The 15927-nt window shown below is 40.6% G+C and overlaps 1 protein-coding gene across 1 annotated transcript in view; it reads right to left on the reverse strand.

The window, feature by feature from the left end:
• Window positions 1-8046: 8046 nt before the first annotated feature.
• The window catches only part of LOC143851530 (flavodoxin family protein / radical SAM domain-containing protein), a 36480-nt gene continuing 28599 nt past the window's right edge, over window positions 8047-15927 (reverse strand). The window contains exons 6-8 of the mRNA XM_077360992.1: window positions 8994-9151; window positions 8696-8906; window positions 8047-8615 (exon numbers count right to left, since the gene is read on the reverse strand). Of these exons, the coding sequence (XP_077217107.1) occupies window positions 8466-8615; window positions 8696-8906; window positions 8994-9151 (519 nt within the window). The 3' untranslated portion in view covers window positions 8047-8465. The remainder of the gene's footprint in view (window positions 8616-8695; window positions 8907-8993; window positions 9152-15927) is intronic.

Raw genomic sequence — 15927 nt, forward strand, 5'->3', positions numbered from 1 at the left:
ATGCAACAGGTGGGTTTAGAGAGAAAATCAACAGCAGCGTTAGCTTCCCTCCACACATGGGATAACTTCCAATTATTCAGACAGAAAAGAGCATCCCGAATATCAGCAAGAACCGGGATGGCTTTCTAGAGACAGGTCCAAACTTCATTGATAACATTCACAGCAGTTAGAGAATCAGATTCAAGCAAAGTGAGACCCTTCTCCGCTGCAAGTCTAGCCCCCAGAAGGATAGCCTTCATTTCCAGCACATGTAAGGGGAGGGAAAAAGAGATTTGTGGTCATTGAAAACCTAATTCAGATTAAAACTGAATTAAAAGCGGCAAAAGACAAAACCGAATTTGTAGCCGCCAAAACCTAATTAGTAAATGTAAAACCAAATTAGTAGCAGTAAAACCGACTTTCTAGGGGGAAAAGTTTTTCCAATAAAAAGGTTTCTTGAAAAAAAAAAAACAAATGACAAATGGAAAGAAAAATGCTTAGTATATATTATAGCGAGTTTTTATATGGTGGCCGACCATCCTACGTAAAGGGTAAAGAGAGAGAGAGAGAGAGAGAGAGAGAGAGAGAGAGAGAGAGCTATCCCCTTGATTTTTGATCCAGGTCAAACCTCCTTTTTGACTTTTGAGTTGATAAAAAATCAAACGCGGTGGATATTTTCTCTCTCCGCCCTTTACATATAAAGGGCGGCCACCGTATAATTTCTCATATTATAGATAGATAGATAGATAACCCAAAATGATATTATACGTTTGATAATTCTCCTCGTGGATTCAAGGTTTTTATCTAAAGAACAAGATAAAGAGGAAGACGTGACCTTCTTCAATTGTTCTTGCAAATTTTGCTATACTTTTATTCTTAGAGGGAGGTTTTCCCAAGTTTGATGGTGAATAGCAAATATGATCGTTACAACTATACATATTTGTTCCCAGGGATCACCGCAAGTAGAAACGAGAAATGCAAGCTAGTATCTCACGATTAGTGGAATCCATGGAGAGCGCCAAAGTCCACGACAATTCCAGGTCTCAAATTGTCGAAGAGCGATGTTCTTGTTTGCGGTAACAGACCTAAACCACGATGTAGGTAACAAACCTAAACAAAAGATTCAATGACGAAAAGATCAAAGAGATTATTCTTGGAGGGCTAGACAACATCAATAAAGAACGGGATTCTAGAAACTACATGATAAGAGTAGCTCTCTTAACCCGTACAGGTGTGGCTCTTTGGCTTAAAGTCTTGGGTATGCTCCCAGAGACGAGAGTTCGAATCCCCCTGGGCTTACCCGATGCGCGTGGTTTACGGGTGATTGCGCGGATCCGGAGGGAATTAGTCCCACTCTACAAAGTGGGGTGGGGACACCCTACGTCTCAAAAAAAGAAGAAGAGAGTAGCTCTCTAAAACTTTAATGACCAACGCCACGCATAAGATTTCCTCAATTGCCTTTTGAAGTTTTTTTTTTCTTTTAATGGTTAATTTGCTTTTGAAGGTTATACGATTTTTTTAGGGAAATGATATATCCGCCCCTTTTGATCACCAGGAACACCTCGTTCTCAGTGTAGTTGTACTTATGTCAGAAGAATTCAATGCCCCTGATTGCCACATACACTAAAAGGGGGGGTGTTCCTGGGGATCAAAATGGGCAGATATATCACTTCCCTTTTTTTATTATATTAAAACTCAGTTCGAAAGGTGGTGTTCTATCAATTCCAAAATTGTAGACAGAGGAGTTTGTCGATACGAAAATATGTGGACAGATTTTCCTCACACCAATTTAACGGAAACCAAGGTTCAAGGGCGAATTAATTTTGGTAATCCCAGATCGGCCAGCGACACAATGGATAAATTAGCTTCGGGAAGTGGTTTCAATAGGGTCAATTCATCTCGATCCACAATCCACAGTCGAGGAAAGGTTCCCATGAGGAATCAGTCCAGACCCACAAATTTAGATTCGGGAAGTGGTCACCCTAGCAAAGTAGAGGGCACCCTTTTCAAAGAAAATCAATATGCCAAGCAAGTGCTGCAGGCGTGGAGAACCTGGGCATAGATCTAATTAGTGACTTATAGGAGGATGATAAATCTTGCCGAGGGTTGGCGAAGAAAGAGAACAATAGAAATCCTCAATATGAAAAAGAAGATGAGGAGGTGACATATGTAGATGAAGGAATCTCCCTTGTCTTGCCAAGGGCCCATGGCTGATGTATGCACCAAAGCAAGAAAATTTTAATTCGGAAGGCATCCAATACCATACAAGATTAGTTGGATGAAGAAAGTCAATGAGACAAAGGTACGTAAGCAATGCAGAATTTATTTTTTAACTTATAAATATGATAAGGATGAGATAGTATGTGATGTTCTCGACATAAATGTATGTCACATGTTACTTGGGAGGTCATGCTAATGTGACATGGATATTACTAACAGAGATGGGGTCAATGAATACTCCTTTGTTAAAAATGGATGAAAAACCTCCTAGCCTCAATGAGGGAAGAATCAACCCAAGAGTCAGTGCTTCCTAATTGCGGGTAATGTTTTAGAGTAATCAAACGTGATTAGATTAATATGCCCTAAGACCTAAGGCTCTGTTCACTTCTTTTCCCCGGAAAGGAAAGGAAAGGAAAGGATTTCGTTTTCCTTTCCATTCCAGGTGACATGGCAGAAGGAAAAGGAATCCAGGGAAACTGTCATGGAAAATGTTTCGTTTTCCTTGGAAAGCCTCTTTCCGATATATTTAATCGGAAACCAAATCTCGAGTAACAGGGAAAAAGTCAATTTCCATGTTATTTTCAGCTTTTAAATAAGAAATTCCACATCTGATAATATTTTTCCCTAGAAAAGAAGTGAACACAGAAATTCTGTCTTGTAAAGGTCTTGTCAGGGAAAAAAAAAGGCAGCACCAAGGAAAATAAGTGAACAGTGCGATGGCCACAAACTCACCTGATAAGTCAAACATGTTGATGATAAGGCTTGAGGAGATCATGTGGATTACATCCTATGAGGGACCTCCAACATCACATTGATCTTATCCTGAGTATTAGTTTGTCAAACCTTTCACATTACCGCATGAGCTCAAATGAGAGCAAAATTTTATAGGATAAGGTGAAAGAATTGACCCAGAATGAGATGATTAGGAAGAATATGAGCCCATGTGCATAAACATTTTTTTATGCTAAAGAATGATCGAAGTTGGCATATGCGCATTGTACCTCAGTTAGACGATATGTTGGACACCTAGGAAGGATTTCTAAAATCCATTTGATGATTAGGTAGCACCGGCTCAAATGAGTGGAAAATGACCTTCTAACTAAACAAGGATTGTGTGAGTGGTTAGTGATGCCCTTTAGGCTTTCTAGTACCCCGATTACTTTGACACGAGATGAATCAAGTAGTCAAACCTTTTTTTACCGGTTGGTCCATTGCAGTATATTTTAATGAAGGGATTTGCTAGCGTGTCGATTGCAGAAGGCATTTCGCAGATGGTCTGTTGCATCTGACAGCAGCCACGGAGGCTCACTTTTCAGCAGATTTTGTCTTCATTCACGAGGTGGCTGCTGTCAGATTTCAGCAGATTTTGTCTTCATTCACGAGGTGGCTGCTGTCAGATGCAACAGAACATCTGCTAGATGCCTTCTGCAAAATACTAATTTATGGCCGCAGCGAAGATTACACGTCAGTCACCTGAGAGAAGAGCTTACGGTGTTGAAGGAAAAATAAATTCTTCATAAATCTGAAGAAATTCAGTTGTGCGGAGAATTGTTTTTCTTGGTTATAGTGTGAGCGCGGTGAAGGCTATCAACATTCAAAAAAAAAGAAAAAAACCAAGAAGGTGAAGACTATCAGTGTGTGGCTGACACATAAGAATGTTACTGAGGTGAGAAGCTTTCATAAATTGATGACCTTTAACATATTTGTGCAGAATTTCATTACCATGTCACACACTATTGAGGGTATGAATAAAAGTTTAATTGGTCAGAGGAGATTCATTACTATAATGTCACACATTATGGAGTGTATGAATAAGAGTTTCATTATTCAGAGGAGACTGAGAAGAGCTCTACATTAATCAAAGAAAAATTATCCATGGCGTGTATCCTAGCATTGTTTAACCTTTAAGAAGTTCGTCACAGTAGAGTGAAATGTCGTACATCTAAATAAGAGTTGTCCTATCCCAAGGGAACATGGCAATCGCCTTTTCAGTGAGAATATGAGTGATGCTTGCAAGAAATGGCCAATTTATGAGTTTTATGCTATGCATCTAGCCTTGCAGAACTAGAATAATTATTTGATTTAGACAAAGTATGTTCGTTTCATGAACCATCATCAAGCTTTAAAACATTCACTAAACGTAAGTGAAACTATCGTGAATCGAATACATGCTAGATGGATTTCTTCTCAACATGAATTTACCTTTGTGATGAATCATAATTCAAGGTAACAGAACAAAGTAACATATGCGTTGAGTCGAATGACATTTTATTAGTCATCATGATTAATGAAGTCGCTGACTTTGACTGCTTAAAGACTGCTCATTGTTGGTATACAGGCCGGCTAATAGACTAGTATTGGGAAATCTGGGAAGGAGTAGACAATCTGGGAGGTACAGGCTCGGCACACGAAGCAGTTCAGCAACATAAGAAAGGTTGAAGTGCCTGAACAACTCGAGACCAAGCAAAACGATAATGAACCTGTCACGGAGTTCATTGAAAGGTAGTGAGCCCTTACTTCTGCCTGTCCCTAAAAGTTTACTCAGAAAGAGCTCCTCAAGATGCACATGAACAACTTCGTACACATCTTGTCATTGATACTCTTGCCCCAAACCTTTATGGGATTCGACGACTTGGGCACTACAGCCCACGATGTGAAAGCACATCTTAGCAAATGGCGGCGTCCTCGAGGCGTATAAAGGTTCGAGTCTTCGACAACGGCGGTCGTTGAAACAAATAAGTCTCCTGTGGTCGTTGGAGGAAAGAAGTCAAAAGACACCAAGAAAATGAACCTAAAGGAGCGAAAAGAGAAAAAGAACATAAAGTAGGAAAAAAAGAAGAAACATTCTTTCTCCGATGACATGATCGAAGATATATTCGACGACCTCTTACAACAAAATTGGATCACACTTCAAGAGATTAAGACACTACACGGCGACCTCTTACAACAAAATTGGATCATACTTCAAGAGATTAAGATAGTACACGAGGTTGGGAAAGTTGATGATCCGAAATACACTCGGTTCCATCGCTTGATCAGTCACACACTTAAGGATGGCTTTATCCTAAAGGATAAAAGAGCTGCCTGATCGAGTTAATCAACATGATGGAACTATGACTCGCTCCAACTACGGCAGTAACCCACCCAAAAGAATGTCGTGAACCTTGGAATTGGGCGAGATACTGCTACCTCTCATCAGATGGAGTAATAATAAGAAATTTCTATGGTGTGTGAGAATTCTAGTTTAAAGAGCTTTCTTTTCTCCGTGAGCTTTGCCCCTTCTATATGATTCCATCCGTAAATTCGAGCGTGGTAGTGCAGGGGTGCTTCGGATGCTTCCCCCATCCCTTCACACGGATCGGAATCTGGATGCAGATGGGTTGCATATCGCCCCCCCAATTGTTTAGAGAGAGAGGACATACTATGGTTCAACCCACACAGGTACACCAAAGAGGGGCACACACTAGAGGGTACCTACGAATCTTGAACTGGCACTGGTATTGGAGCTGGCACAAACACTGGATAGAAATCGCACCAGTTCCTAATTAATAGTTACTGCTTGCTCGATCCCCACATACAATACGGATTGTGGTTATACGGGTCCAACTACTTCTTGGTGGCGAAACAGCCCTTCGGAGAGTATGAAACACGGTCAACTACGCAAACTATTGATTCTGGTGCTCGGGCTTATCATATAGTTGGTGATGCTTCCACTCTGGCTAAGGATCTAGTGCAACAGTGGGTCTCCGAGTGGAAAGATAGTTTATTGTGTGGGTTGGGGATAGAAATATCCAGTGGGTTTTTTTAGTTGAGATACTGCAGCCTGCCCAAGTTCATCATCTTCCAATGGTTTTTGCGATGGGCTCATTCTCACCTCGTTAAAGTTAGAGCAGGTTTGTAGTTGCTCTCTCGCCCATGTCAACAGAGAATTGTTGGGCATTTCAGCCAAAGACAAAGTATTTTAGAAAAAATGGGTATTCAATAGAACCATTCCCATCGCTAGGCCTACTAGGCCTTTAGGAAATCGCTTTAGTGACGGAAGATGCAGCCGAAGTTGCCATGATTTCCAAAAAAAAGAAAGAGGATAAGTTACAAATGGAACACACTAAAGAGTTGCACATTCAAGTAAACTAACTTTTCAAAAGAAATCAGCTATGTAGCCCAAGCTGTTGACTCAGAGAGCAGATTCCACAATCTGCAAGTTGACGACTCAAGAGGACACTTGAGATGTGATAAGAGCATTTGCTGTTATGGAGGAGAAATATTCCTGACCCATTTGACGCGAGATATGGGCAAATTTGTGTAGAGGGGTCACGTGTGTCAAGTTGCTAAAGGCCAAGCTCAAAATATTGATATTTACACCCCCTCGACCTCTGCCTAATGTCTCGCGGGAAGGTTTATCCATAGACTTTGTGTTGGGTCTTCTGCGGCTCAATGCGGTATGCATTTCGTGTTTGTAGCGGTTGGCAGATTTTTGAAAATGGCTCATTTCATCTTGTACAAGAAGACTATGGAGTATGGAGTATGGACACATCACATGTATCCAAACTCTTCTTCCCAGGGTTGTTAGACTACATGGGATGATAAAGACTATTAATTCGGATAGTGATAATAAGTTCCTGAGTCACGCTTGGAAGACATTGTGTAGGGGATTGATATATCTTTAAAGTACAACAGTGCATACCATCCACAGACATATCTTCAACAATTTGGAGAACAGGTCCAGGAGAAATTCTCTCTTTGAGCGTGTATGGCTATTTGAGGCATATACTACACTTAATGTACTGGCCAATGCTTTTAGGTGAATACTGCAGAGAACATGGATGATAGAACCAAGTTGTGCATATTGATGTCAAGAAGAATCTTTAAGAGTTTGACACCAAATACAAAGAAGATGCAAACAAACACAACTCGGTGTTGTTCTAGGAGGGCGACTATGTAATAATTCATCTACAAAATGAACTATTCATAGTTAGTACATATAATAAACTAAAGAATTAGAAGTATGGATGATATCAATTAATCATAAGATCAATGAGAATGCTTATGTCCTTGAACATCTTCAGGACATGACTATATCTCCAAGATTCAATGTTGCTGACTTGATTGAATACTGTGTGCCTGAAGATCCAGTTTATCAAGAGATTGACTCGAGGTTGAGTTTTTCTTCTTCTTTTTTTCAAGTGGGGGATACTAAAGAAGAATAGGTTGCTGGAGAGTTTCTAAACATGAAAGATCAAAAGAAGGCAACCAAGAGGGTCAAAGCTTCAAACGAATATAACTAGTTACTATATGAACATTGGATCAGGGGTTATAACATATCATTGAATTTGTCTCGGAGAGCTCTACAGGGGCCCGAACGGACAGAGTTTATCATAACAAAAAAAAAGCCAGGAAGATGGACATACCTTTTTCTATTTATTTTACCATTTATGATAAATTCTGTTCTTAGCCAATTTAGAAGATTTTGAATCTGTTCCTTTTAGGGAAGCATTCTTTTAGAATTTAGTCTGTTCTTTTTAGGGAAACATTCTTTTAGAATTTAGAGTCAAATGATTTAAATGAATAATTTTTTGGGTTCCATACACAAAAAAAAAAATACTACTATGACACAAGTTTAGAATTTTGAGTCTACAACTTGGCCTATTTTTAACGACGACTTCTCAAATATAGAAGATGTGATCTTACTTTTTGCTTGATTCTCCTTGCGGATTCAAAGTTCTTATCTAATGTAAAGATGTGATCTTATTTTATGCTTCTTGCGAATTCCATTCTCTACTCAACTTCCCTTATTCCTATAATTGTGGGAAGGTAAGGGACTTTTATTCGTCAATGAAGAGGCTGAACTACAAAAGGCAATGTACAACTGCCCAATTAAACATTCACTAATGATAATATAGGTATTATATACAAATTATACAGCAAGGTATAAGAACTCAATCGAGAATATTTCAAAAATTCACCGACTTGATTCATCTCAATCAAAATTCTAGTCGAGCTAAGACAATGACTCCATTCATGTAAAACACAGGACTACAAAACCTGCTGGAGTATTAAAAAATTAAGACGAGAAAAACTTGGTTAAGTATTATAAAACAAGTTCCTATTGGACTAGCCCTAAACTCCTCACTGGCGCAAGTTGGCTTCTGAAGGAAAGCAAGGAAAGAAAGAAAAACCTGGATGCTCCATTTTAATCTGCATTTCTTCATTTAGGCCAGCAATTGGTTGTTGGGCTTGGCATGCTGGATATTTGAAAATAAATTCATCTAGCTCTGAATGTTGGCTACTCCATGGCGTCGCTCCTTCCTAAAACGAGACTGATCTGGATCAAAGCCACCCTCCTCTGAACCGTAGACAGCCCAGGAAGGTGTTGCGGCCATGTAATCTCCACTGTTAAATGGCTTTCCTGAAGCTACCTGCACTCCAAATCAAGATATATTTATCATGGAATGGAAGTCATAGACTAGCATCTAGACCATAGGAACATGGAGATTACCAGGTCCTGGAACTTTTCATAATCTATCCATGTGAACCATTGGTTGTTTACTTTAAACTTGCTAACTTTTGCCAGGAGGACACAACAGGAGTGGACATGCTCGCATGCAACTTCATACTCCGCATTGCTTTGCAAGGCCAAACCCTCAGCAAAAGCTTTCACATCAGAATGCCATGGGACGTTCTCCATTGTCAACTTTGAAGTGGCAGACCTGTCAGCATGCCAGAGTATATATTGTATTGGGAGTTTCTAGAAAAGCAAGAAATGAAACTCGATACTAGACAATGAAGAAACTTACGAGCCACAATAGGTGACACCCTTGATTTCAATGAAATCAGGTGCACCAACACTGAGTAAGTTTGAGTATGCATCTACATCTTCTGCATTCCATCCTTTAACCAATGTCAAACGATAAACAGTCCTCTGCTGTTTTTCACGGAGAGCCTTGAGCGAATCCTGAAACATTATTGAAATTATCAGAAGTCAGTATTAAGCTATGATTTGTGGACACGGCAAACCCCAGAATTTAGAAATGGAGACACGGCTAAAATAGAAAGAGTATACAATCATGATTTGTGGATATAGATTCGTGTGATGAGTTTCGACACGAATGCGAGGTGTCAAACATGGCAACACCTAAAAATCTAGAAATGGTAATGTGCCCATACACGTACATACATATAAACTTATTAATTACTATCATAATTTGCAACAATAGCCAATTTTATTGAAAAAAAAAAACAACCGAGATGGTCAAGATACAAAGCATTAAAAGCCAAAAAGAAAAAAAGATACAGGAACTGAAGAACAGGATTAAGGATTAAACAAGATACATATAATTTGCAACAATATAAATACAATATTCATTTAGCAAACTAATAAATCTTAGGATTAATCAACTTTAATAAAAAACAAACATGAGATAATCAAATAACAACACACTCATCAATTTTTTTTTGAAAAATGACAGATATATTCATACTAGTAAAAACTACAATGGGGACCGGTAGTCCCACTAGATTTGCATAGTATGAATTGCCCAGGAGCGATCTCCTTGGCTCAAAAGAAGACCCATTACCCCTTACATTACCCAATAGCCCTAACTGAGAAAAAGCCAACCAAAAATTGCCAATCTATAGTTAAAAAACCTTAGAAGAATATCTACCCTAGCATCAACCCCTTCTAAGACTGTTAGGAGCCTCTCCAAAGTCCTTTATTTCTTGAGGTCCCGCTCCCATTTCTGCAAAACGGGAGGAAGCCAAGGCGATCATCAAAACAGACTTGTCATCACCATCTAGATAGTCATTCAGTTTGTACTTCTAAACAAGTTGCCTAAGCCAAGCACTTTTCCAACTCCTCCATGATATGCTGGATTTGGAAATCTGGCAGATCAAGAAGGTCCTCCGGATTCCGACCCAAAATCCAAGAATTTTTCTAGTCGCAATCCTTTCTTCCTCTAGCCGGATACCCACCGCCTTAGTAGCTTCCCAGTTTTGCCTCCTCTCAACCCTTTCTTCAATCGCAAGTAGCTTAAAGAAAAGGTGGTTGTGCAATGGTGAATGGGTATCTTTGAATGGGGTAAAACCATAGAGGGTATACCAAGTGAACGGCCTGTTTTGAGAGTCTAGCATGAGTAATTTCCAGTACACGCTAAGAAGCTCTTTCGACAATTCTTGTGGGTTGGGGGATTGATGGAAGCCCGCTCTTCATTATAGATCATCGATCTCAACCTCTTAAGGAGGTTTTCTAAAACCATGATCTCCGTGAGAAGCCATCTGCAACGTCCTCCAGAACAAGAAGATTCTCTTGAATCACCGATATTAGTCATTCCTCCTTTGATAATGATAGAGGGAAATAGAACTAGGAGAAATCGATGAAGTCTTTCCTATGGCTTTGTGCCTCCTCAAAAAACTGGACTAAAGGTACCTATTAATACCAATTTCAAAGCCTTGGAACATCCGCTCCTAGGACAGGGCTCAGAAACAGAGAATAAATGAAAAGACGCGTAATGAATAAGTAGAAATCTAACCCACTTCCCAACAACCGAGACGAGATAAGATAGTAGAGACACCCACAAATGCTTTAGTCAATATGGCCTCTCATCTAAGGTAGATATTCGAAACACGGCCCCCCCAACCCATAAAGCCAATATCTATAATCGTCCAGGGGCCAAAATTACTGGCTTAGCCGAAAACGGAGCCAAACCAGTAGATTTGGAGCAAAATTTTAAGAGATTTACCAGCTTGCTGCTTTTCTTTCTTGATCCTAAGTTGTGACCCGAATATTCTCCAAAATCTTCAAAAGAAGATTTTCTTTTGAACTTGGCCCCATGACCAAGAAATTTAAACCATCATGGAAGCCACCAGAGGCTCGATAATCAGGGATTTTCCTAACTTTTGGATGGAGGCCACTTGCCTTGGCAGCTTTGATTGGCAGGTCCATCCAGGCTACTTTTCGTCTAGGGGTAGGATATTTTGGCCTGGCTGTCTCGGGACCCGCCAAGAAAGGACAGGATTGACCTAAATTCCTATTTTCAGGTTCCATCACACCTTTTTCAAGTTGAACCTTAGGATCATCCTTGGGCGGCAAAACCGGAACCTTTGATTGGTTAGATTTGATATTTGAAATCAACACGGGTTCCGAAGGCTAGCCAGGAAACCGCCCCTGGCTCGCCTGGGATCGTTCAGCCGGCGAATGGATGCCGGATCCAAAAGGGCCCAAAAAGATAGAGGGCTCAAGAGAGGACACGCAAGTTTTATTGTCCTAAAGAACAACCTCAATTGTGTAGGTGAGGCCAAAAATCCTGATTTTAAAGCAGGAGTTAAGAAAGTGCCAGCGGGGGCAAGGATTTTGGCCGAGACAAAACTCATACAATTCTGATGGTTACCTTCCATCTTAGTTTCTACTACCTTGCCAAAAAGGCCCCCTATAGCCTCCATTGTTGACACGGCCCAAGCATGCAAGGGGATGCCATAAAAGTGAACCTAATGAGCTTCCCCACCTTGAATAAATTACTTTTTCCACGGCGGGAGGAAGAGCAAGGGATTACCCAAGACCTCAGGCCCCTTAGCAAGGGTCTGTGATGCCTGGGCTTCCGAATCGAACATAAAAAGAATTTCATTTTTTGTCAATATAGGACATTGTAAAGATGGAGTATCCCAGACCTTTTGAGCCCATTTTCAGAGCTCTTGCAAGGTCCCATTAAGATTTTTCTTTATCCCTATCAGGCAAGATTTTAGGGTATCCAATCGCACATCCACTTTGCTACCCGAGATAGATAAAGATGGATTCCCTAAACTCTTGTGATAGTGAATCTTGCCTGAATCAGGCCAACAACCGTCCTCGTCACGATTGGACTCTAGTCGAGAAGTTGAGCTAGCACGAGGTACCCATTTTGAGGGGTTTCTGGCCCGATGACACCAACGGTATCCCGCCATCTGAAATTAAGGTATTGACAAGGAGAGCAAGACCAGACTTTAGGTCTATTATCTTTACTTGTCTTAGATCTCCCTTTGGATCCCCCCCCCCCCTCCAACTCGCATAAAAGATGAGGGGATCGAATTCTCTCCGACTTGTGAGCACCTTCTGCATCTTTTTCGCCATCCAAAGTTGTGGTAGAGACAGTAGGGGCATTGCCAATCCTCTGGCACCAAACCCGCCATTGTTGATTGTTGAAAAATGTTTAGTCTTGCTGCTCAAATCCGGTCGAGTGAGCAAAAGGTTAGGGACACTCGAAGTGGTGGATTGGGTATGTGACCTGCGCCCCCCTCCAACACGCTCATCAATTTAATCTTGTTGAGAATGGCCATGTGATACACCTCACGTTGGAGGGGGTATTTATGTCTTTTTACTTTGAAAGTTGACATATTTTCATTGATATTTGAATTACATTGGGGACCAGGAGTCTCATCCTGTATTATAAAATATCAAAAGACTGGTCTGGACATACCCTGGACCACGAAGTAGTAAGATAGCAACAAAATAAAATAACTGCGGCATGTCTTCCTTCATCATGTCAGTGGCGAAATATATACTTGAGGCTCCAAGGGTGCTTCTCTGTACCAAGCTCTTCCATCAGTCATTTTACAAGCTAACCTCCAATTAAACCTATTAACACTGTTACTAACAAACACCAGGGTTTCAACATGTCTATCATGACCATACCTCTAGCACATAGAGTAGCAAAGCAAAAATATTCAGACAAAAAGCCAGTCTGAGCGAAAGGCATAGTCTCTCAAGCCAAAATTGGTCGGATTATAGCCCATCTGAATACAAACAATAGGTAGATACTTTTGCTATCTATTAGTGGCACCTTTATCCTGGACGATCACAAATGCTACTGACATCCTCCCAAAAGCCTTTCCCCGATCCAGATACACACCCCTAAGAACTATCTTTCCAAACTTCTTAGGGCAAGAACAATTTCGAGGGAAGGATTACACCCTCAGCGAATGACCCTAAAGTCTCTCAAGCCTAGGGGAATCAACTTCCAAACAAATGCTCCATAGTTTCCATTTAAGCGAATCCTGAAACATTATTGAAATTATCAGAAGTCAGTATTAAGCTATGATTTGTGGACACGGCAAACCCCAGAATTTAGAAATGGGGACACGGCTAAAATAGAAAGTATATACAATCATGATTTGTGGATATAGATTCGTGTGATGAGTTTCGACACGAATGCGAGGTGTCAAACATGGCAACACCTAAATATCTAGAAATGGTAATGTGCCCATACACGTACATACATATAAACTTATTAATTACTATCATAATTTGCAACAATAGCCAATTTTATTGGAAAAAAAAAACGACCGAGATGGTCAAGATACAAAGCATTAAAAGCCAAAAAGAAAAAAAGATACAGGAACTGAAGGACAGGATTAAGGATTAAACAAGATACATATAATTTGCAACAATATAAATACAATATTCATTTAGCAAACTAATAAATCTTAGGATTAATCAACTTTAATAAAAAACAAACATGAGATAATCAAATAACAACACACTCATCAATTTTTTTTTGAAAAATGACAGATATATTCATACTAGTAAAACTACAATGGGGACCGGTAGTCCCACTAGATTTGCATAGTATGAATTGCCCAAGAGCGATCTCCTTGGCTCAAAAGAAGACCCATTACCCCTTACATTACCCAATAGCCCTAACTGAGAAAAAGCCAACCAAAAATTGCCAATCTATAGTTAAAAAACCTTAGAAGAATATCTACCCCTAGCATCAACCCCTTCTAAGACTGTTAGGAGCCTCTCCAAAGTCCTTTATTTCTTGAGGTCCCGCTCCCATTTCTGCAAAACGGGAGGAAGCCAAGGCGATCATCAAAACAGAGTTGTCATCACCATCTAGATAGTCATTCAGTTTGTACTTCTAAACAAGTTGCCTAAGCCAAGCACTTTTCCAACTCCTCCATGATATGCTGGATTTGGAAATCTGGCAGATCAAGAAGAAGGTCCTCCGGATTCCGACCCAAAATCCAAGAATTTTTCTAGTCGCAATCCTTTCTTCCACTAGCCGAATACCCACCGCCTTAGTAGCTTCCCAGTTTTGCCTCCTCCCAACCCTTTCTTCAATCGCAAGTAGCTTAAAGAAAAGGTGGTTGTGCAATGGTGAATGGGTATCTTTGAATGGGGTAAAACCATAGAGGCTATACCAAGTGAACGGCCTGTTTTGAGAGTCTAGCATGAGTAATTTCCAGTACACGCTAAGAAGCTCTTTCGACAATTCTTGTGGGTTGGGGGATTGATGGAAGCCCGCTCTTCATTATAGATCATCGATCTCAACCTCTTAAGGAGGTTTTCTAAAACCATGATCTCCGTGAGAAGCCATCTGCAACGTCCTCCAGAACAAGAAGATTCTCTTGAATCACCGATATTAGTCATTCCTCCTTTGATAATGATAGAGGGAAATAGAACTAGGAGAAATCGATGAAGTCTTTCCTATGGCTTTGTGCCTCCTCAAAATACTGGACTAAAGGTACCTATTAATACCAATTTCAAAGCCAAGGAACATCCGCTCCTAGGAAAGGGCTCAGAAACAGAGAATAAATGAAAAGACGCGTAATGAATAAGTAGAAATCTAACCCACTTCCCAACAACCGAGACGAGATAAGATAGTAGAGACACCCACAAATGCTTTAGTCAATATGGCCTCTCATCTAAGGTAGATATTCGAAACACAGCCCCCCCAACCCATAAAGCCAATATCTATAATCGTCCAGGGGCCAAAATTACTGGCTTAGCTGAAAACGGAGCCAAACCAGTAGATTTGGAGTAAAATTTTAAGAGATTTACCAGCTTGCTGCTTTTCTTTCTTGATCCTAAGTTGTGACCCGAATATTCTCCAAAATCTTCAAAAGAAGATTTTCTTTTGAACTTGGCCCCCTGACCAAGAAATTTAAACCATCATGGAAGCCACCAGGGGCTCGATAATCAGGGATTTTCCTAACTTTTGGATGGAGGCCACCTGCCTTGGCAGCTTTGATTGGCAGGTCCATCCAGGCTACTTTTCGTCTAGGGGTAGGATATTTTGGCCTGGCTGTCTAGGGACCCGCCAAGAAAGGACAGGATTGACCTAAATTCCTATTTTCAGGTTCCATCACACCTTTTTCAAGTTGAACCTTAGGATCATCCTTGGGCGGCAAAACCGGAACCTTTGATTGGTTAGATTTGAAATTTGAAATCAACACGGGTTCCGAAGGCTAACCAGGAAACCGCCCCTGGCTCGCCTGGGATCGTTCAGCCGGCGAATGAATGCCGGATCCAAAAGGGTCCAAAAAGATAGAGGGCTCAAGAGAGGACACGCAAGTTTTATTGTCCTAAAGAACAACCTCAATTGTGTAGGTGAGGCCAAAAATCCTGATTTTAAAGCAGGAGTTAAGAAAGTGCCAGCGGGGGCAAGGATTTTGGCCGAGACAAAACTCATACAATTCTGATGGTTACCTTCCATCTTAGTTTCTACTACCTTGCCAAAAAGGCCCCCTATAGCCTCCATTGTTGACACGGCCCAAGCATGCAAGGGGATGCCATAAAAGTGAACCTAATGAGCTTCCTCACCTTGAATAAATTACTTTTTCCACGGCGAGAGGGAGAGCAAGTGATTACCCAAGACCTCAGGCCCCTTAGCAAGGGTCTATGATGCCTGGGCTTCCGAATCGAACATAAAAAGAATTTCATTTTTTGTCAATATTGGACATTGTAAAGATGGAGTATCC

This window comes from Tasmannia lanceolata, unplaced genomic scaffold, assembly GCF_043159265.1.
Source record: "Tasmannia lanceolata isolate RefF3 unplaced genomic scaffold, GAP_Taslan_0.1 ptg000018l, whole genome shotgun sequence".
Taxonomy (NCBI): Eukaryota; Viridiplantae; Streptophyta; class Magnoliopsida; order Canellales; family Winteraceae; genus Tasmannia; species Tasmannia lanceolata.